Below are 22,532 nucleotides of genomic sequence, written 5' to 3'. Positions count from 1 at the left end.
GACTCGTATTATCATATTATTGTGGTTTATTGATCTCCCAAGTCAGATTTTTCCAAACGATCCAGCCAGAACTTTCAAGCAGAAATGTAGAAATCGGAGCTACGTTTCTCCTTGCGGGGGAAAAGCTCCCCTTATAGGAAGAATCCACCTTTCAGCCCCCGCGGGGGAGGCAGCCTCTGCGGCAGTCCGCTGACTACCTCAACTTCACTCCCCCTCTCGAACGCTCAAAGTGGAACGTTCTTTCCGCCTCGCCTCATTTGAATGGAGAAGGCGCCCCCGAAGGGAAATCCCGCTGGGACGTTCGGGGGCGGAGCCAATCTTCTCCCTTCTGGCCAATCGGCACCGGAGGGAAAGGCAGCCCAAGAGCTAATTGCCGAGGGGCGTGGCTGCCTGGAGGAGGGGGAGGCCCAAAGCCCCGCCCCCGCAGCTGCTCTCTTCTTCGCTGCTCTTCCGAATCCTTCCCAGATCTTAAAAGATCCCTTGAAGATCGGCGCTGGGTCCCTCGGAGGAAGCTTCTAGGCTCTCGCTTCGGCCAGGTAAGGCTTCATCCCCGCCTTTGCTTGAGGAGGCTCAGCATCCGCCTGTTGCCTGCAGGGAGGGCACCCTCCCTTCCCTCGAGGGGTGCAAAGGGGGAGGATCCCACTCTCCCGGCAGAGGCTCCCCGTGGAGATTCGGGAAGGAGCTTTGGGGAAGTTGCTCCCAGAAGGTCTCTTTATGGTCCGTCCCATCCACAGGTGCTTCTTTTCCAAAACGCAACTGGACTTTCTGGGTTTTTCCCTCCCCCCCCCCCTCTTTGAAAACGTTTCTCTTCTCATCTGTCAGAAGAATTGTTTGGAGTTCCAATTCGAGCCAAGGTTGCCCAAGAATAAATGAAAATGAGATCAGGACAGCTGGGAGTCAAGAAGAAACATTTATTCCTAGAAACAAAATGAGTTTGCCTTTAGGGAGAGGCTGCAGAGAAATGGGGTACAGGAGTGTTGCAGAAAATGAAGGGACTCAGACTTCGGGATCAAGAGTAGTAGTTTTATTTGGCACAAAGGTTCAGAGCAAGGCAGGCAGGACAGTCACATGTACATCTGAACGAGGTTTTCTTATACGTTCCTCAAAAACAGCTAAACACGGAAATGTACTATGTCTGCGCTAATTGGTTAAACAGTCTATAGATCAGTGTTTCTCAACCTTGTCGGCTTTAAATCCTGTGGACTTCAGCTGGCTGGGGGATTATGGGAGTTGAAGTCCACAAGACTTAAAGTCGACAAGGTTGAGAAACACTGATCTATGGGCTACTGTTCCTATGCAAGAAGCAGATAAACATCTTGTTTCCCCCTTTGTATTTCGAGGTTACAGTCAACTTCCACAAAAGTGCCTACGTTTCCTTTTAAGTATTTGCGGTTTACTGAACTTACAGCAGGTGTGAGGTTGTGGTTTGACATTTAGTCTTCCTGTTTGTCTAAAATACTTAAAAATTATTTCTTCTCTATATATCATGTCTTGTCTCACTTTTATATCCTTGTCTCACTTTATGTCCTGCCTTAGAAGGGGAGCTTGTCGGGGAGGGGGGCTGTCTACTGCTGATTCTAGGGTGGTGTCTGTGTGTTTGTGTGTGTTACGTTTCTTGCAAGCAGGCAAAGGTTCTTTTTCAAGAGGCAACTGCACTTCCTGTTTTTTTCTTTGAAGATGTTCCGCTCCTCATCCCAGAAGCTTCTTCAGCTCTCAGCTAAAGCTTCTTGGTTGAGAAGCGAAAGGACTTCAAAGGAAAAAAACACATACAAGCAAGCCCAGTTGCCTCTTGGAAAAAGCCCCTTTGGGACAACCAGGACCTGGATGACGGAGAATCTCCAGGGACATTTGTCAACATAAAGCAGGGTAAAATGTGAATTAAAATATAAAAGTGAGACGTGGCAGAAAGAAGAGATAAAGACCTGCTTTTAAGACGTGTACAAAAGCAGGAAATGTCAAAAGCCCCAAACCACAAAGTTCAGCTAAAGTTCTTACAAAGCCACGTAGCCATTATGAGACTAGAGATCCATACCTGTGGCCCAGACAAAAGGGGAAGCAAGACAGTATCTGCTTATAAGGCTTCTTTCCTCAAGGTAACCAATAATAAACGGGTTAAGTGTTTCCGTGTTGCGCTGCTTTTGAGAACGTATAAGAATGCGTGCTTCCATGAGAAGGGTTGTTCAGAAGTTCCATGCTTGCCTTTGACTGGCTTTTCTGAACCTGGCTGCCAAATAAACTTCTCCTTGATCCTGAGACGTCTAAGCCCTGTTATTTTCTGCAACAAGCATGCAGTTCCTCTGGGAGGCCTAATTTAATTAACTCTGTGTTTGCAGGCCTTATCTTTTGATATGTAGATTAGGTTTGGGTACCTTATTTGGGGTATTGAAACCGGGAGAAAGATGCTGGAAATAAAATGGAGGTTGGCTGCAGGAAAGAAGGCCTCTGCTTATCTGGTTTTCCAGAAACATCCGTGAAAACAGTGTGTTTCCGGGGTGGCTGAGAAAATGGGGTTGAGAGAGATGGGCCTTTATACATTCTTTGGGGTCTCCATTGGAGGTTGATTGAGATGCCTGTTTCTGTGCAAGAACATGTCCTTTAATATTCGAATGGCTGTTGCCAGGTGCCTGTGGGGGTCATGTAGGGGTCATGGCTGCCTTTTCAGGCAAAAGGGGAAATGCAAATCCTAGGTGTTTATCTGAGCTAATAAGGCAGGACGTAAAGTGAGATATGGACGTAAAGTGAGATGGTTCAGGGTCAGACTAGATGATCTTTAGTCGTTTTTATCTTTGCGCTTTGTAAGGTACAAAAAAGATCCCCCCAGAGCTCATGTAAGGGATCTCCTACCTATTTTGGGAGATGAATATATGTCCTCACTTCTTTTTCTTTTGTCCTCAGTGCGGCCAGGAAAAACGTGCAGTCAATGCTTTGCTTGCAAATAGTCTCTGGTTACAAGGAACCGCAAGTGAGCCATTATGGAAACTATGCAAGGAGGGAAATGCTTCAACCGAAGGAATCAGGAGAGACTCTCCGAATGCTCCAATTGTGGAAAATCCTTTGCTTACCGGTCCCTCCTTTTGATCCACAGGAAGCTGCACACGGGAAATGGATCCCACCTGTGTTTCCTTTGTGGGAAATCCTTTCCTGGAGTGTGGAGCTTTGCCAAACATCTCCGCAGCCACCCTGGACTGAAGCCTTACAAATGCGGAGAGTGCGGGGAGCATTTTGCTAAAGGCTCGGACCTTGGAGCCCATCAGCGAATCCACCAGGGAAAGAGATCTCGGGAATGCCTGAAGTGGTGGAAAAGAACGTGCTTTTCTCAGAGGTCAGAGCTGCTTCAACATCAGGAAATCTACACAGGAGAGAAACGTTACAAGTGCGGCCAATGCGAGAAGGCCTTCGCTCAGAAGTCACAGCTTTGGCTCCACGAGGAAGTTCACAAAGAAACCAAGTCTTATCATGCGTGCGGGGGGGAAAATGCCCAGCGATTGACTCTTCGGAGTCGCAGGAAAAGAAACCGAAGGGAGAAAAATGAAGAGTGTCCAGAATGCGGGAAATGTTTTTCCAGCCAGGCCAACCTGATACGACATCGGACAATTCACACTGGCGACAGACCCTATAAATGCTCCGATTGTGAGAAACAATTTTTGTATTTTTCAGCACTTTGCAGACACCAGAAACGGCACCAAGGAAAGAAATGCCTTAAATGTGAGGTGTGTGGGAAAAGCTTTGCCTCCAACTCCTATCTTCGTGCGCACCAGGATGCCCACACGGGGGGGAAACTGTACAAGTGTGCGGAGTGTGGGAAATGCTTCGCTGTAAAGGAAAATCTGTGGCAACACCAGATGATTCATTCCCGGGAGAAGCCCTTTCAATGCATCGAGTGTGGGATGTTCTTTCATACCAAAGGAGGCCTCAAACGTCACGGGCAAGTTCACAATGGAGGAAAAGATCACAAATGTTTAGACTGTGGGGCAACCTTTGCTTATTCGTCGACCCTTAGAAAACACAACCGCATAAAGCACGTAGGAGTGACCCCCCTGAAATGCTTGGAGTGCGGTAAGTGTTTTTCCAGGAATGACAGCCTTTTGAGGCATCAGAGAATCCACACCAACGAAAGGCCTTTTAAATGCCTGGAGTGTGGGAAATCTTTCACTGACAAACAATATCTGAAACTCCACGAGAGGCTTCACACAGGGGAGAAAGCTCACACCTGCAGGGAATGTGGGAACCAGTTTGTTCGTATCTCTGACCTTCGGACCCACGAGGAGATTCACATGGGCATAAAATCTCATAAGTGTGCTGAGTGCGGAAAAAGCTTCGGTTGGCATTCATCTCTTCGGAGGCATAAGAAGATTCACAAAAGGCTGGCAGATGAAGCCAAAAGGAAAAAAGAAAACACTTGAGGGGAAAAAATGCAACTAGAACTATCCCCCTGCGGGATTTGCCTTCCCGCAAAGAGTGGGCTAATCATAATGAAGACAACACACAAGGTTCCTTGATGCATGAGTGGCACAGAACGTGATCTGAAGCCCTCTTTTATTAAGAGCGTATAAGGAAATAAAAGCATTCTAATATATTATTGGTTACATATGGTTACAATGAAGCATTTCTACCTTATATGGTTATTTTTAGCTATACCTGCTTAAGCGCTTTTACCACGTGTTTCCTATGCTGCTAGTAACTTCCTCAGTTTGAAAGCCCCTGTTAAGATGGTTTCGATATTGCTTTGCCTTTGCAAGCACAGCTTTCTAAATTGGGCCCTCCCAGTGGGCATCCATCTCAACCCGCATTTACTACTCAATTTATTCCAGTCCCAAATTCCATATATGTGTTCAATCAGGAAAACTGATCTGCACATATACCATGGTGACCTTGTTCCCACATCCCCCCCCCCCATAATATGGCCTCTCATTTTACCTACCTCGGAAGGATGGAAGGCTGTGTCAACCTTGAGCCTGGTGAGATTTGAACTCCTGGAGTGAGCAATGAGTTAACCTGCTATACTGCATTCTAACCATTGTGCTGTAAGCCATGGTATCTTTAAGAATGAGACCAAAAATAGGACCATTGAGTATTACTATGATAGATACAAATTGTATGCAATTTCAAAAGAATTATGTTAATCCTGGAATAAAAACAAAGATATTAAAAAAGTTTTTGCGCTCTGCAGACCTCCCAAAAACGGCCAGTTTTTCGTCAAAAAAAAAAGCAAGCATAGCCTTTAGAAAGCTTGTAGAGTGCTCCTGTGGGCGGAGGGGGGGGGCAAAAATGAGCAAAAAAACCGGCCCATTTTTCACTTATTTTTGCCCTCCCCAGCTCCTAGGAGCACTCTGGAAGTCTCCTAAAGGCTATGAATGGACATTTTCCAAAGAGGGCAAGGTTTCGGGAAGCCAAAAATCCTACAGTATATTCAGCGTATAAGACGTATCCAGATTTTCACCCTCTTTTTTTGAGGGAAAAAGGTGCGTTTTATACTCCCAAACATACGGTATATATAAGAAAAGGATTGGTATCCCAAAGTGAGAAGATCCTTAGAAAAGTGGGAAAGCACTTTATATACAACTGAAATATTGGATTTGGAATGTGTACTCTCATTTGGATAACCTAATTTGAGTGATAAAGCATCTAGTGAGCATGTTCAGTAACTTTACCCCTACTCTGACAGTTCATATTATCCCACAACAATCTTCGCATGCTCTTGTTAACTAATTGAATATTCAAGAATAGAATTTCTCATGAGTTTTCAAGTAATTTATAGATTGACTTTCTGGGCAGTTCTGGTCTCTGGCCAATTTCTTACTTGCCTACTTCAAATAAATAGAAACACTAATCAAAGTCTCTGCTGGTGACTGAAAGCAGTTGTTTAAAGAGGCCCTCTCCCTTGCTCCATCATCTATACCCGGGGTCTCCAACGCTGGCAATTTTAAGCCTGGTGGACTTCAACTCCCATAATTCCTGGGCCAGCCATGCTCTCTCAGGAATTCTGGGAGTTGAGGTCTACAACTCATAAAAGGGTCCCAATTCCCCACCTCTAATCTATACACTAACAAACTCACACTAACAGTGGTCAACAGCGCAATAACCGGACACAACCAGACACAGTGAAGCCAAACGCTCCCACCCACAATCACCCATGTCCTTCTCAACTAGGCTGGCAGGCAGTAGCCAGAGGGACGAAGCTGGATCCAAAGAAGATACCTGAATGGGGCGGGCTTCAAGACCCCCAAAGTCCTTGCTTTGATCTGTTGATTGACAAGACTGGCAGCTGCTCCTCCCTGGTTGATTTACAAGTCTGGTAGCTGTTGATGGGATTTGGGGGAAGGAGGAGTTTTCCATATGCTGGGGCTCAATTTCTTTTATCTGATTCAGGTGACCTTCCCTCCCCCACCCTTTGCTTTCTTAACAACTGGATTTCCTCTTAATCTCTCTCTCTCTTCTTATTTCCTGATAGATTTGCATCCTTTTCGAGGGTCCTTGAAGCACTTGGAGGTTTATCTGTGTCCTCCGGGTCCCCTGAGCAATGCTAATGGTTCCTGTAGTCTGCAATTTCCCCCCCTGGAAATCCATTTCTACTCCCACACCATTCCAATGATGTTCATTCCAAATCGGATAGCTAAACGTCTGTAGAGATTCTCTGTCCTCCGGGTCATGGTTGTCCCGAAGGTGCTTTTTCAGGAGGCAACTGGACTTTCTTGGGTTTTTTCTTTTTCTTTTGAAGACGTTTCGCTTTTCCTCCAAGAAGCTTCTTCAATGCAAATGACCGGCTGTCTGCAAGGAATATAAACCCTTCCATTCCCCACAGAAATGAAGAGGCTTCTTGGATGAGAAGCAAAACATCTTCAAAAGAAAAAAAAACAAGAAAGTCCAGTTGCCTCCTGAAAAAGCACCTTTGGGACATTTAAGCTAAAGCCATTTCCATGATCATCAGATGGCTGGAGGTCATCTAAATCCTCCCATGTGTCCTCCAGGTACCTTACCTGTTTTTCCCAGCAGCCCTTGGGCTCCTCCTGATCCCACAGGTAGTCCTTTGCCAAAAGAGCTGCTGGGGTAGAAATCTCCAGTCCCGCCCCCTCGACCCAGCTGTCAAGCCTGCAGCCATCTTTTCTTGTGGATCTTAGGCCTGCCACACTTTCTATTATTCTACTCTGCATTTCCTATTGTGGGAAAAAGGGAGGGGGGGATCGTACAGAGTTAGATGATATGTAGCCATAACAAAATTCCTTCTAGAAAGCCAAGGTCATCCTTTATCTCTGCACCTCTGCACCTGACCGGAACTGGATGGGTGGAAGCTGCCAGCATGGCAGCGGGAGATTGGATCATGTGATGGACTTGCGCGGGGGGGGGGCAGGATCTTGAACTTCAACTGGGTGGGAAACCCGGGAAGCCTTCAGATTCGGGTTTCCACAGATGTGCCAACATGTCTGTCTTAATAAATTGGAACTTTGAGCAATACTTTGCCTTGGACTCTGATTTACTTTTGGATGCTATTTGGAACCCTGACACCAGCTCTGCCCCCGTTTTGAAAAAGGCAGCATTCTGAGTTAACCAAAGTGTAGCGGCGGATTGGGGCCTACACCTCAATGCACGCCAAAGACTGGACGTGAGACCATGAAGGTGCAAGAGAAGACAGGTTTATAGATGCATCTGAGTTCAGCGTCTTCACACACCAAAGTCTGAACTGTCCTGTCTTTGTTCAGGACAGAAGTTTTATATCCTCCTAGAGCGGGGGCGTTCACACAGATATTTTGCGGGTTAGCCTTCCGGCAAAGAGTGGGCTACTCATAATGAAGACAACACACATGCATTTCCTCGAGGTGAGAGTCAGCCAGGAGCGTGATCTGACCCCCTCTTTTATTGACAGCGTATAAGGAAATAAAAGCATTCTAATATATCATTGGTTACATATAAAATTCTTGCCTAATATGGTTTTATTTAGCTTTACCTGCTTAAGCGGTGTTTTCATATATGAGTATCTTAACGGCTTTAACCACGTGTTTCCTATGCTGCTAGTAACTTCCTCAATCTGGAAAGTCCCTGTTAAGATGTATGCATTGCTATTGTCTTTGCAAGCACAGCTTTCTAAATTGGGCTCTCCTAGTGGGCATCCATCTCAACCCGCATTCACTACTCAATTTATTTCAGTCCCAAATTCCATATATGTGTTCTAATCAGGAAAACTGATCTGCACATATACCATGGCGACCTTGTTCCCACAATATTTGTTCATCAGTAAAAGAGGAGTATCCATTGCATATTTGTTCGTAGTCAAAACACACATTTTACAGAAAATACAAAAAGTTGCATTTTGTAAGGTTACCGTAAAGTTTACAGGAAAGGGAGTGAAAAAGAGATATATCAGCAGCCAGACATACCATTAATATGTTTTTTCCGGCGGAATGTATCTTACACAGACATTGGTTTCCTGTGTCCTTCCATAGAAGCTGATTGCAACATACTCCAGTAAAATTTGTAATAAGCCTGAAGTAAGAGATATCATTAGTCAATTAATATGCTGACTACAATTAATATGCCGACTTGCCTATCTGATTAGTCTTCAAGGGAAAGCAAGGGCCTATTGTACCTACAGGTTGATTGGCTAATATAGGTGCTGTCTCTTCCTGCTGCCTCATTCCCCCGTTGAAACTTCAACCTGATTTAAAATATCTGGTGGAGTTTCATATTCAGACTGTTCCACATTGAGCAAAGAGACATATTCACCGGCCTCCTCGCATAATGCCATGGCTTTGGCTGTTGCCCTTTCTTCGCCGAGGAGGGACAAAGTGTTGCTGATTGCTTTTACAAATATGTTGAGAACGCAAGGGAGGATTACGCATCCCGCAGCGATGAGGCCAATGAGCGCTATAATGGCCTGCCGGCCGGGAAGCTTAGAGAACCAGGATCCAAAAGTGGAGGCGAGATCCAATCCCTTCCAATCCTGTCCCTCAAAGCGAGTCAACTGCCTCATTTCTGTTGTGAGTTGTTTAATGACGGTTCCTGTTTCATCAAGCTGGAGACAACAATTGGAGAGATTAAATTTTCCACACAGCCCACCCTCTTTTGCCAAGAGATAGTCCAAGGCCAATCTATTTTGATAGACGGCAGTTCGTAATTTGTCCGTGGCAGTAGACAGAATGTTTAGAGATTTGTCAATCCGTTCCCCAGCTAAATCTAAGACGGCCGAGGACGGATCCTGGGGGTACTGCACCCCAGTCTATATGCTCAATCGGATCATTCGGCTTCAAGCCGTCTTAGATTTAGATCAGGGGTGTCCAAACTTGGCAACTTTAAGACTTGTGGACTTCAACTCCCAGAATTCCCCAGCCAGCTGGCTGGGGAATTCTGGGAGTTGAAGTCCACAAGTCTTAAAGTTGCCAAGTTTGGACACCCCTATGTAAGATGGAATCCGCCGAAAAAGCATATTAATAGAAGATTAAGAGTGAGTCTGTTTCCTGCCTAAAAACATGTTTCTCCGTTTCTCATCCAGGGAAATAAAATATTCTGCCTTTTTAATATTTCTTAAGAATATTTCATTTTTCTAAGAGAAGGGTGGGTGCTAACTTCCTACAGTGCTGCAGGCTCCTTCTGCTGACTGCCAGTTGCCTGCAGTTTGAATCTCACCGGGCTCAAGGTTGACTCAGCCTTCCGTTCTTCCGAGGTGGGTAAAATGAGGACCCAGATTATTGGGGGGCAATAGGCCAACTCTGTAAAACCGCTTAGAGCGGGCTGTAAACCACTGTAAAGCGCTATATAAGTCTAAGTGCTATTTCTATAAATTGAGGACTATCTGCATTGAGCCTCTTCCGAGCAGGCAAATCAAGACAGATTCTTCCAAACGATCCAGCCAGAACTTTCAAGCAGAAATGTAGAAATAGGAGCTACATTTCTCCTTGGGGGGGGGGGGGGGAAGCTTCCCTTATAGGAAGAATCCACTTTTCAGCTCCCGCGGGAGAGGCAGCCTCTGCGGCAGTCCGCTGACTACCTCAATTCCCCCCCTCTCGAACGCTCAAAGTGGAACGTTCCTTCCGCCTCGCCTCATTTGCATGGAGAAGGCGCCCCCGAAGGGAAATCCCGCTGGGACGTTCGGGGGCGGAGCCAATCTTCTACCTTCTGGCCAATCGTCACGGGAGGGAAAGGCAGCCCAAGAGCTAATTGCCGAGGGGCGTGGCTGCCTGGAGGAGGGGAGGCCCGCCCCCGCAGCTGCTCTCTTCTTCGCTGCTCTTCCGCCTGGTCCCCCGAATCCTTCCCAGATCTTAAACGGTCCCTTGACGATCGGTGCTGGATCCCTCGGAGGAGGCTTCTAGGTTCTCGCTTCTGCCAGGTAAGGCTTCATCCCCGCCTCTGCTTGAGGAGGCTCAGCATCCGCCTGTTGCCTGCAGGGTGCAGCACCCTCCCTTCCCTCGAGGGGTGCAAAGGAAGAGGATCCCCCTATTCCGGCCGTGGCTCCCCGTGGAGATCCGGGAACGAGCTTTGGGGAAGTTGCTCCCAGAAGGTCTCTTTATGGTCCGTCCCATAAACAGGTGCTTCTTTTCCAAAATGCAACTGGACTTTCTGGGTGCCCCCCCCCCCCTTTGAAAATGTTTCTCTTCTCATCTGTCAGAAGAATTGTATGGAGTTCCAATTCGAGCCAAGGTTGCCCAAGAGGAAATGAAAATGAGATCCAGACAGCTGGGAGTCAAGAAGATACATTTATTCCTAGAAACAAAATGAGTTTGCTTTTAGGGACAGGCTGCAGAGAAATGGGGTACAGGAGTGTTGCAGAAAATGAAGGGACTCAGACTTCGGGATCAAGAGTAGTAGTTTTATTTGGCACCAAAGGTTCAGAGCAAGACAGGCAGGACAGCCACATGTACATCTGAACGAGGTTTTCTTATACGTTCCTCAAAAACAGCTAAACACGGAAATGTACTATGTCTGCGCTAATTGGTTAAACAGTCTATAGATCAGTGTTTCTCAACCTTGTCGACTTTAAGTCCTGGCTGGGGGATTATGGGAGTTGAAGTCCACAAGACTTAAAGTCGACAAGGTTGAGAAACACTGATCTATAGGCTACTGTTCCTATGCAAGAAGCAGATAAACATCTTGTTTCCCCCTTTGTAATTCGAGGTTACAGTCAACTTCCACAAAAGTGCCTACGTTTCCTTTTAAGTATTTGCGGTTTACGGAACTTACAGCAGTGTGAGGTTGTGGTTTGACATGTAATCTTCCTGTTTGTCTAAAAGACTTAAAAAATACTTCTTCTCTATATTTCATGTCTTGTCTCACTTTTATGTCCTTGTCTCACTTTATGTCCTGCCTTATCAGCAGATTTTTAGAAGGGGAGCTTGTCCGGGGTGTGTCTACTGCTGATTCTAGGGTGATGTGTATCTGTGTGTGTGTGTAAGGTACGTTTCTTCTTGCAAACATGCAAAGGTTCTTCTTCAAGAGGCAACTGCACTTCCTGTTTTTTTCTTTCGAAGATGTTCTACTCCTCATCCAAGAAGCTTCTTTAGCTCTCAACTAAAGCTTCTTGGATGGGAAGTGAAAGGATTTCAAAGGAAAAAAAACCACAGAGAAGCAAGCCCAATTGCCTCTTGAAAAAATCCCCTTTGGGACAACTAGGACCTGGATGATGGAGAATCTCCAGGGACATTTGTCAACATGCAGTTCCTCTGGGAGGCCTAATTTAATTAACTCTGTGTTTGCAGGCCTTATCTTTTGATATGTAGATTAGGTTTGGGTAATTTATTGAAGCCAGGAGAAAGATGCTGGAAATGAAATGGAGGCTGGCTGCAGGAAAGACGGCCTCTGCTTATCTGGTTTTCCAGAAACTTCCCTGAAAACAGTGTGTTTCCGGGGTGGCTGACAAAATGGGGTTGAGAGAGATGGGCCTTTATACATTCTTTGGGGTCTCCATTGGATCTGACAAGGCAATGTCTCACGTGCCTCAACAAATGGCTCTGTGTGCCACCTGGAAGAAATGATAAATCTTTAGACAAGTCACAATCCCCTCCGGCCCTTATTTTACAGGTTATGACCACAACTAAGCCCAAAGTTTATGTTGCTAAGGGAAACGTTTAAATGAGTTTTGCCCCATTTTACGACCTTTCTTGCCATCATTGTTAAGTGAATCACCGCAGTTGAATAAGTTAGGAACATGGTTGTTAAGTGAACATGGCTTCCCCCTTGCTGGTCAGGAGGTCGCAAAAGGAGATCACATCACTCCGGCACATTGCGACCGTCATAAATATGAACCAGTTGCCCAGCATCTGGATTTTGATCACACAACTATGGGGTTGCTGCAATCATTGTGTGAAAAACGTGCAGTGACTCACTTTTGTCAGTGCTGTTGTAACTTTGAACAGTCACTAAACGAATTGTTATAAGTCGAGGACTACCTGTATTCTCACATTCACACATGGAAAGACTCTGAAGAGAGTCTTGCCAAGGGGCATCTCACTCTTGGACCACTGCTATGCGTGGGGCTCCCTTTGGAGAACAAGTCGAAAGCTATAGTGGGTGTAGCATGTCTTCCAAACAGGAAGAAGAAAAAGCCAAAAAGGTCCATTTTTCATTCTTTGAAGGAACCCGGGACAGGTAGTCCTCGATGTACGACCACAATTGAGCCCAACATTTCTGTTGCTAAGTGAGACATCTGGTTCGGTTGAGCCTTGCTGGGTGATGTAAACTTCCCAGGTGCCATGTGGTGAGATGGATGTGAGGCAGGGGAGAAAGGTACTAGAAAAGATAGGGACATAATAAAGAACCACACTCTATAACAGCGATGGCAAACCTTTTTTGGCTCGCGTGCCATAAGTGGGGGGAGCGCAGGGGGGTTGCGTGCGGGCGTGCTGCACCCATAATGCAATGCGCGCACTACAGGCACGACCGCCCCCCCATTTTTGCATGCTTTTTCGCACTCCCCAGGCTCCAGAGGCTTTATAGGAGCATGGGGAGGGCGAAAACAGCCTCCCCTGCCCCCCCCCGGAAGCCCTCCGGAGGCTTCAGGGACCTTCAGGAGGCTTCCCTGAAGCCTCCAGAGCAGTCAAAACGACCCTCCGAGCAAACCGGAAGTTTTGCGTTCCTGAACTTCCGGTTTGCCCGTAGGGCCATTTTTTTGTGCTCCGGAGGCTTCAGGGAAGCTCATGAAGCCTCCGGAGGGCCTCCAGGGGGGGCAGGGGGGGCTCTTTTCGTCCTCCCCAGGCTCCTATAAAGCCTCTGGAGCCTGGGGAGGTGAAAAATGGCTTTAAAAAAGGATGAACTCAGCTGGCCAGCGCACGCATGCCGCTGGCCAGCTGAGAGAGCAGTGCCTTGCGTGCCCTGACAAATGGCTCCGCGTGCCACCTGTGGCACGCATGCCATAGGTTCGCCATCACTGCTCTATAAAATAGAGGCCAAGCTGCTGAGCAGGTGGAAATGTACTTCTTAAAAAGGAGAGCTTGCTTAAACCCTGCTGACGGGAGGGAGAATTTGTTTAATGTAACCTATAGCTGGATAACCTATGTTCGGAATAATTCCTCTAACTGACCAGAGGACTTGTGCAAAGGGATGTAGACCAATAGTAACAGATAGTAACAGTAACCCATGCTGGCTGGGGAATTCTGGGAGTTGAAGTCCACAAGTCTTAAAGTTCCCATGTTTGGACACCCCTGGTGTAAGATAAGACCCACCCATGTAACCCACCCACATATAGAAGTATAGCAAAGTCATCATTTATTGAATTTCCTCTTTTTAGTAACGCTTCTCCTTTCTTGTGTCTTGTACTGATAAAGCAGGTGGCATAGCCTAATGCCCAGGCAGTGCCGGGTTTGCGAAATATATAAAAGTAACACCCTGGGCGTAGCCCCGGGGTTCAGAATCTGTCATGTTAATGCTTTGAACCATTGCGCCAATAAACCTGAGTTCTCCAACCCTTCCTGGTCTTGAGTCCTGAATTGTTAACAAGATTAGCTGCAACAGATGGGGGGCTAATCCTACCTTTCTTGAATCTTAGGTGAGGGCATTTCCCTATGAATAGACCTAGCTATCTCACCGGGCTCAAGGTTGACTCAGCCTTCCGTCCTTCCGAGGTGGGTAAAATGAGGACCCAGATTATTGGGGGCAATAGGCTGTAAATCGCTTAGAGAGGGCGGTAAAGCACTGGAAGCTGTGTATAAGTCTAAGTGCTATTGCTATAAATCGAGGCCTATCTGCATTGAGCCTCTTCCGAGCAGGCAAACCAAGACAGATTTTTCCAAACGACCCAGCCAGAACTTTCAAGCAGAAATGTAGAAATAGGAGCTACATTTCTCCTTGCGGGGGGGGGGGGGGAAAGCTTCCCTTATAGGAAGAATCCACCTTTCAGCCCCCGCGGGGGAGGCAGCCTCTGCGGCAGTCCGCTGACTACAATTCCCCCCCCTCTCGAACGCTCAAAGTGGAACGTTCCTTCCGCCTCGCCTCATTTGCATGGAGAAGGCGCCCGCGAAGGGAAATCCCGCTGGGACGTTCGGGGGCGGAGCCAATCTTCTCCCTTCTGGCCAATCGTCACGGGAGGGAAAGGCAGCCCAAGAGCTAATTGCCAGGGGCGTGGCTGCCTGGAGGAGGGGAGGCCAAAGCCCCGCCCCCGCAGCTGCTCTCTTCTTCGCTGCTCTTCCGAATCCTTCCCAGATCTTAAAAGATCCCTTGAAGATCGGCGCTGGGTCCCTCGGAGGAAGCTTCTAGGCTCTCGCTTCGGCCAGGTAAGGCTTCATCCCCGCCTTTGCTTGAGGAGGCTCAGCATCCGCTTGTTGCCTGCAGGGAGGGCACCCTCCCTTCCCTCGAGGGGTGCAAAGGGGGAGGAGGATCCCCCTCTCCCAGCCGAGGCTCCCCGTGGAGATCCGGGAAGGAGCTTTGGGGAAGTTGCTCCCAGAAGGTCTCTTTATGGTCCGTCCAGTTCGAGCCAAGGTTGCCCAAGAAGAAATGAAAATGAGATCCAGACAGCTGGGAGGAAAGAAGAAATATTTATTCCTAAAAACAAAATGAGTTTGCCTTTAGGGAGAGGCTGCAGAGAAATGGGGTACAGTAGCAGATTTTTAGGAGGGGAGCTTGTCCGGGATGTGTCTACTGCTGATTCTAGAGTGATGTGTATCTGTGTGTGTGTAAGGTACGTTTCTTCTTGCAAACGTGCAAAGGTTCTTTTTCAAGAGGCAACTGCACTTCCTGTTTTTTTCTTTCGAAGATGTTCCACTCCTCATCCAAGAAGCTTCTTTAGCTCTCAACTAAAGCTTCTTGGATGGGAAGTGAAAGGATTTCAAAGAAAAAAAAACCACAGAGAAGCAAGCCCAATTGCCTCTTGAAAAAATCCCCTTTGGGACAACTAGGACCTGGATGATGGAGAATCTCCAGGGACATTTGTCAACATGCAGTTCCTCTGGGAGGCCTAATTTAATTAACTCTGTGTTTGCAGGCCTTATCTTTTGATATGTAGATTAGGTTTGGGTGCCGTATTTGAGGTATTGAGGCTGGGAGAAAGATGCTGGAAATGAAATGGAGGCTGGCTGCAGGAAAGAAGGCCTCTGCTTATCTGGTTTTCCAGAAACATCCGTAAAAACAAGTGTGTTTCCGGGATGGCTGACAAAATGGGGTTGAGAGAGATGGGTGTTTATTCATTCTTTGGGGTCTCCATTGGAGGTTGATTGAGATGCCTGGTCCTGTGCAAGAACATGTCCTTTAATATTCAAATGGCCAAGGTGCCTGTGGGGGTCATGGCTGCCTTTACAGGCAAAAGGGGAAATGCAAATCCTAGGTGTTTATCCGAGCTAATCTTGTCAGCTCTGTCTCACCTAATTGTGTTGCTTATCCTTTAGCTGATGAATAGATTGCCCCAGTCTTTCTGAATGGATACCAAATCTCCATTCCTAAAAACCAGCATGTTCAAACTTCTGCTTGAGGCTGTTTTGCTATGGCAGGAAGAGTGGAGGTGCTTTCTGCCTTGGTTAAGATTTTTCTCTATTTCTCCTTTGGGGGAAAATACTGTATACTTCCTCATTTAATATTAGGAATAATTAATATTTTAATGGGAGGAGGCTTCCTATAAAGCCATTCTAGGAGGAGCCCAATTAAAATATTGTTTTATTTGAGGGGGGGAAACTTGTTCTCCGAGCTTGTGGGTTGGTTTCCGAATGTTTTGTTACCAGGCTTCAGTGGAGTTTAGAGGATGTCAGGGTTGGTCGTCTTCTGTTTAGAAGGGCTTGTAATTATATATTTTTATTTTTAATATTTAATATTTTTTATTTATTTTAATAATGACATTGAATTAACGTTAGAGTGTGCACAGCGTGACTACTATTTTGAGACAACCCAGGAGCAAATTACAGTACACAGAGGTTCTGCATTTATGTATGTATGTATGTATGTATGTATGTATGTGCATGCATACATACCCATACTAGGCAAAACCAGGCAATCAATCAATCTTCAACTATAACACGGAAGGAGAGAGAAAGAGGGGGGGGGCTCCCTCTCAGGGCCTCCCTTATATAGGCAGCCTCTTAAAGTGATAACGCTGCTGCCTCATTCTCATTGCATCATCTCAATTTACAGCCCTATTACAGCAACTGGTCAATTATTATATCATAATTACCGTTACAGTTAAATTGTCCTGCAGTGAGTTGTCTTGGGGTCATTTGGCCATGGCTCGTTGCCCCAGTGAATTGACTATGGTGTGTTGGCTGCGGCAAGTTGTCAAATTCAGTCCACGTATACGGAGCCACCTGACATATGCAAGTCTAGGGGGTATTTGTGTCTCCTTGCAGTGGGTCTCTCATCTGCATAAACCCCCTGCCCCCAACCGAGAGAAAGGAAAAGGCAGAGATCATCCCTGTTCAGTTAGGCAAATGGGGGGGACGGGGACGGGGGACTAACAGGGATTTTGTCGGCCATCCCTCCCGTCTTGCTAAGAAGAGGAAAGGGGGATCTCGGGTCAGCTCCACAGGGAGGATCCCAGCCTTGCTTTGATTCGGCTGAGGGGAAATTGAAGCTCTGGGATCCCCCCGGAGCTCATGTAAGGGGTCTCCTACCTATTTTGGGAGCTGATGGAGAGCAAATATATGTCCTCACTTCTTTTTCTTTTGTCCTCAGGTGCGGCCAGGAAAAACCTGCAGTCAATGCTTTGCTTGCAAATAGTCTCTGGTTACAAGGAACCGCAAGTGAGCCATTATGGAAACTATGCAAGGAGGGAAATGCTTCAACCGAAGGGATCAGGAGAGACTCTCTGAATGCTCTGAGTGTGGGAAATCCTTTGCTTACCGGTCCCTCCTTTTGATCCACCGGAAGCTGCACACAGGGAATGAATCTCAACTGTGTTTCCTTTGTGGGAAATCCTTTCCTGGAGTGTGGAGCTTTGCCAAACATCTCCGCAGCCACCCTGGACTGAAGCCTTACAAATGCGGAGAGTGCGGGGAGCGTTTTGCTAAAGGCTCGGACCTTGGAGCCCATCAGCGAATCCACCAGGGAAAGAGACCTCGGGAATGCCTGAAGTGGTGGAAAAGAACGTGCTTTTCTCAGAGGTCAGAGCTGCTTCAACATCAGGAAATCTACACAGGAGAGAAACGTTACAAGTGCGGCCAATGCGAGAAGGCCTTCGCTCAGAAGTCACAGCTTTGGCTCCACGAGGAAGTTCACAAAGAAACCAAGTCTTATCATGCGGGCGGGGGGGAAAATGCCCAGCGATCGACTCTTCGGAGTCGCAGGAAAAGAAACCGAAGGGAGAAAAATGAAGAGTGTCCAGAATGCGGGAAATGTTTTTCCAGCCAGGCCAACCTGATACAACATCGGACAACTCACACTGGCGACAGACCCTATAAATGCTCCGATTGTGAGAAACGATTTTTTTATTTTTCAGCACTTTGCAGACACCAGAAACAGCACCAAGGAAAGAAATCCTTTAAATGTGAGGTGTGTGGGAAAAGCTTTGCCTCCAACTCCTATCTTCGTGCGCACCAGGATGCCCACACGGGGGGGAAACTGTACAAGTGTGCGGAGTGTGGGAAATGCTTCACTGTAAAGGGAAGCCTGTGGCAACACCAGATGATTCATTCCCAGGAGAAGCCCTTTCAATGCATCGAGTGTGGGATGTTCTTTCATACTAAAGGAGGCCTCAAACGTCACACGAAAATTCACAAAGGAGAAAAAGATTACAAATGTTTAGACTGTGGGGCAACCTTTGCTTATTCGTCGTCCCTAAGAAATCACTGCAACATTATTCATATCGGAGAGACCCCCCATAAGTGCCCTGAGTGCGGCAAATGCTTTTGCAGAAAAGCAAATCTTTTGAGGCATCAGCAAATTCATACCGGACAAAAACCTCATCAGTGTCAGGAATGTGGGAAATCTTTTACTCACAAAGAATATCTCCGGACCCATGAGAAATTTCACACGGGTGAGAAACCTTACAGGTGTCGGGAGTGCGGGAAGAGCTTTACACGCAGTTCAGACCTTCGGTTACATGAGAAGATTCACACAGGGAGAGGTTCTTATCAATGCCCCGAGTGTGGGAAAAGCTTCAGTTGGCGTTCATCTCTTCGGAGGCATAAGAAAACACATACGATTCGGGAAAAGTGCCCAGAGTGTGGGAAATGTTTCTCCCAGAAATCACATCTGTTGCGACATCAGAAAGTTCACCTTGGCGACGGTCCTTATGAATGCCCAAAATGCGCAAAACGATTTGTGAATTCTGCTGAACTTCAAAGACACCAGAAGGGGCACAGAGGAGAAAAGGTCCTATAAATGTGGGGCGTGTTGAGGCAGCCGGGAGAAAATGGCCAAAATATCACCATATCACCTGGGTATGTGAGCCCCCAGGCTCTAACTTCTTACTAACTTTTGAATATCAATATAGACTTAATATGGACTTTTATTATGTTGCAATAAACCTTACTGGAAGAGTGTGACAAGAGCTGTAAAGAAGGGGCCCTGGAAGCCAAGCATGGGGGTAAGGCAGGAAGGGGAGCAAACTATTTCTTAAAAAAATAATGCCAAGAATTCTGTTATTTTCTGATTCTGTAAAGGTCTTCTGAAACTGCCGATAGCCTAAGACATTATAGGAACTTCTCTTTTTGTATTTGTCCTATGTACTTCTCTATTTGTAACATTCCAAAATGAACTTCTCCTTTTCGAAATGTCATGTTTGTCTCGTGTATGGAAACGCCTTGAGAATGCTCAGTGTGTGGAACACGGCATAAAAGTAGCATCCTGGGCGGAAACAAGGCAGTTCAGATTTTGGTGTGTGAACAGGCTGAACTCGATGCATCAATAAACCTGTATCTCTTTTACCTTCGTGGTCTCATGTCCCATTCTTATAATTGATAACATGGAAAAGGCTACAAGCTGCTGCAACAGTGTGAGGAAAGTTTTTATCAACGTTCAGAACTTTGGGTACATCAGAGCCTCCACACAAGGAGGAAGCCGTATAAATGTGGGGAGGGTGAAAAATGTTTTGCTCAAAAAGGCGGAACTTGGGGACCATCAGAAAATTCACTCGGCGGAGAAGCCCTATCGGTGCATCGAGCGTGGAACAGTTTTCCGCCGTGAATCAGCCCTTAGAAGTCACATGAAAACTCACACGGCGGAAATACTGTATTTTTGGGACTATAAGACACACTTTTTTGTCTCCCAAAAGGAGGTGAGAATTTCTGTGCTTCTTACAGACCGAAGATTGCCGAAGCCCTGCCCACCCGCCAGCTATTTTTTGGGCTCCACACGCCTTATTTTCGGGCCTTTTTTGGCCTTTTTTCTGCCTGTTTTGGGTTTTTTTTTTCAGTTTGTTTTTGAGGCTTTTGGGGCCTGTTTTTTTTAAAAACCTCAAAAACAGGCTTAAAAAAGCCTAAAATATAGGCCAAAAAAAGCTCCCCAAACAGGCCAAAAAAACCTCAAAAAGGGGCCAGAAAACCTTGAAAATGGGTAGAAAAATGGCTGGAAAAGGAAAAGGTCTTTAGGGTTTAGGAGCCCCTAGACTCCCCTTTAGTTAAAGACAATCAAACCAGCATATTAATTGACCTTTGAATTCTCCTTCTTAATATCTGTTACAAATCTTACTGGAACATAAGTTGCAAAATGCCTCAGGAGGGAACAGCTGGTGTTTGTGTAAGATACGAAACTGCCGTTTAGCGTATTAACAGACCTTGGCATTAAAGGGTTGCTGATGCTAACTTTTTCACTTCTAATTTAATTTAATTTTATTAAATTTATAGACCACCCCCTCTCCCCAAAGGGACTCGGGGCGGTGTACAGACCTCAAATAAAACAATATACAAAACTTAAATATTTTTAAATACCCATAAAACAGATTAAGTGATAGGCTGTACAGTATAGTTAAAAATTAAAACAACCTAAAAATCTACCCCTAAAAATTTAAAATACAGGCTAGAGGGACACAAAAACTACAGTTAGGCCAGGCCAGCTAAGCTGAACAGGTGGGTCTTAAGTTTCTTATGGAAGGAGCGGAGATCGGTGGTTATTCTAATATCGGGGGGGGGGGAGGTCATTCCAGAGGGTCGGGCCCATCACAGAGAAGGCCCTACTCCTGGGCGTCACCCGCTGGCACTGCCTAGTGGACGGCACCCGGAGGAGTCCCACACCCCTGAGATAACCAGCTGGTGAGGGGCGTCGGTTTGCCTTGGTCATCAAAAGCAACAGATGCATTTCATATTTATGTCTTACAAATACATTATGGAAAGTTACAAAAGTTACAGAAAAAGGCTCCCCCTCATTTATGATCTAGTTTTGGAGGGGGAGCCGGACCTTGCAGGGATTACGGAGACCTGGTTGGGCCACGAGGGGGGCCTCCCCCTTGTGGAAATGTGCCCACCGGGGTACCATGCATTTCATCAGCCTCGGGCACTGGGTAGGGGTGGCGGGGTAGCGGTTATTGTAAAGGAAGGACTGGAGCCGAGAGAGTTCACTGTGCCACAGATATCCGGGTGTGAGTCTCTGTGCGTGAAGTGGGGCCCAGGGAAACAGTTGGGCTTGCTGATTGTATACTTGGCTCCTCGCTATGCATCAGCGGCCCTGCCAGAGCTCCTCGAGGTGATCGCCGAGATGGCGGTTGAGACCCCCAAGCTATTGATTATGGGGGATTTCAACCTGCCGTAGACAGGGGGATCATCCGAGGTGGCTCGGGAGTTATGGCTTCCATGACAGCCATGGACCTGACCCAAATAATTCAGGGCCCCACACACGAGGGAGGCCACACTCTGGACCTTATTTTTGTCTCTGACCAGTGGAGGAGTGATCTGGGAGTAGGGGAATTAGCTATTATATCCCTGTCATGGTCAGATCACTCACTTCTCTGGCTTGACTTCCTGGGTGCTACCCCCCATCGCGGGGAGGCAGAACCGGAATGTCCTAGATGGTTCCGTCCCAGGCGCCTGATGGAACCTGATAGGTTCCAGACGGAGCTTGGGCCACTTCCTGTAGTCCTGACCCGCTCCCGGATGGAGGACCTGGTGGCCGCATGGAACAGTGCGGCTGCCGGTGCCTTAGACCGGGTTGCGCCTTTGCGGCTTCTCCTGCGGCAGCGATCCACCCAGGCCCCTTGGTTTACCGAGGAGCTGAGGGTGATGAAGTGCCACAAGAGACTCGGTGCCAAAAAGGTTCTCCATCGCTGGCCTATTTTATACCTGTGATTTGTTTTTTCTGGCCTGAGTGTAAGCCCTTATTTTTTTCACCATTGAATTGCATCTTGTTGGACAGGATCTTTCAGTACCTTGAGCCTATTTTTAAAGTTATTGGTGAGGTAGGAGAAAAACTAGGCCTCAAACTTTGGTTCATTATAAGTGCAAACTTTGGTCAAGGAGGAATGTGCAGACAGCTGCAGTTTGAATCGCTGATGCAGGGCATTGATATTTTTATCTTTAAGCACAGACAGGCCTGACGGATGTTTCCTGTTTATCGGTCAGGGACAGGGGACAGTTCCTTAATTTTCTTGTAGATGTCTGTGGTTTATAAACTGCCTACTAACAGATTTTTATTCTTGTATTTTCTGTACTTTTCCACCCATCCTTTTACCATATTTGGAATATGTATGTATATGTAAGTGCTTACGTCACAATGACTATATAAGTTTGCTAAGGTGGACCTTTCAGGGTTCAGACTGTTGTTCCTAATTTTGGTGTTTGAACCTGTGCAATAAACTTTCTTGCATTGGAAAGAGCTGGTCTTTGAATCCTTGATTTCCACAACATTGGCTATTCCCCCAAGTATGGTGTCATCAGTAAATTAGAGAAGTTCCCCTTCTATCCCCTCATCTAAACTGTTTATAAAGAAACTGAAGAACCAAAGGCGTTTTTTTCAAAAGGCAATTGGACTTTGTTTTTCTTTGAAGACGTTTCACTTCTCATTCAAAGCAGCTTCTTCAGTTCAGTTGGACGTTCAGTTGGATGAGAAGCAAAACATCTTCAAGGATAAACAAAGTGCGGTTGCCTTTTGAAAAAAAAAACACCTTTGGGACAACCGTGACCCGGATGACTGAGAATCTCCATAGACTCTCAAATGTGCTTTTTCAAGAGGCAACTGGACTTTTCTAGTTTTCCTTTGAAGCC

General features: G+C 46.6%; 2 protein-coding genes across 5 annotated transcripts; both read left to right on the top strand.

The window, feature by feature from the left end:
* Positions 1-399: 399 nt before the first annotated feature.
* LOC309398127 (uncharacterized protein) lies at positions 400-4,584 on the top strand. The gene is made up of 2 exons (XM_081964709.1): positions 400-536; positions 2,896-4,584. Exon 2 carries the CDS (start codon positions 2,973-2,975, stop codon positions 4,401-4,403), a length of 1,431 nt encoding a protein of 476 aa, XP_081820835.1. The 5' UTR covers positions 400-536; positions 2,896-2,972; the 3' UTR covers positions 4,404-4,584.
* A 5,649-nt stretch (positions 4,585-10,233) lies between these two features.
* On the top strand, positions 10,234-19,776 carry LOC309398086 (uncharacterized protein). Of its 4 annotated transcripts, XM_081964614.1 has the most exons (3): positions 10,279-10,301; positions 14,677-14,693; positions 17,075-19,776. In XM_081964614.1, the coding sequence occupies exon 3, from the start codon at positions 17,152-17,154 to the stop codon at positions 18,718-18,720; it is 1,569 nt and encodes a 522-aa protein (XP_081820740.1). In that variant the 5' UTR covers positions 10,279-10,301; positions 14,677-14,693; positions 17,075-17,151; the 3' UTR covers positions 18,721-19,776. The 4 variants fall into 4 exon arrangements, 3 of the variants coding, with proteins under 3 accessions (XP_081820740.1, XP_081820741.1, XP_081820739.1); XR_014176347.1 differs by lacking the exons at positions 14,677-14,693; positions 17,075-19,776 and adding an exon at positions 10,598-11,175 and having other exon boundaries at positions 10,234-10,318; XM_081964615.1 differs by lacking the exon at positions 14,677-14,693 and having other exon boundaries at positions 10,301-10,318; positions 17,074-19,776.
* The last annotated feature ends 2,756 nt before the right edge of the window (positions 19,777-22,532 follow it).

This window comes from Natrix helvetica (genome assembly GCF_964273705.1).
Source record: "Natrix helvetica genome assembly, chromosome: 1".
Lineage (NCBI taxonomy): Eukaryota > Metazoa > Chordata > Lepidosauria > Squamata > Natricidae > Natrix > Natrix helvetica.
The sequence above is the reverse complement of the archived record's forward strand: the minus strand, read 5'-3'. Positions and strand labels throughout refer to the sequence as shown.

What these genes read in the sequence shown, in the direction of transcription:
- LOC309398086 (XM_081964614.1), top strand. Translation starts at nt 17,152, where the DNA reads ATGGAAACTATGCAAGGAGGGAAATGCTTCAACCGAAGGGATCAGGAG.
- LOC309398127 (XM_081964709.1), top strand. Translation starts at nt 2,973, where the DNA reads ATGGAAACTATGCAAGGAGGGAAATGCTTCAACCGAAGGAATCAGGAG.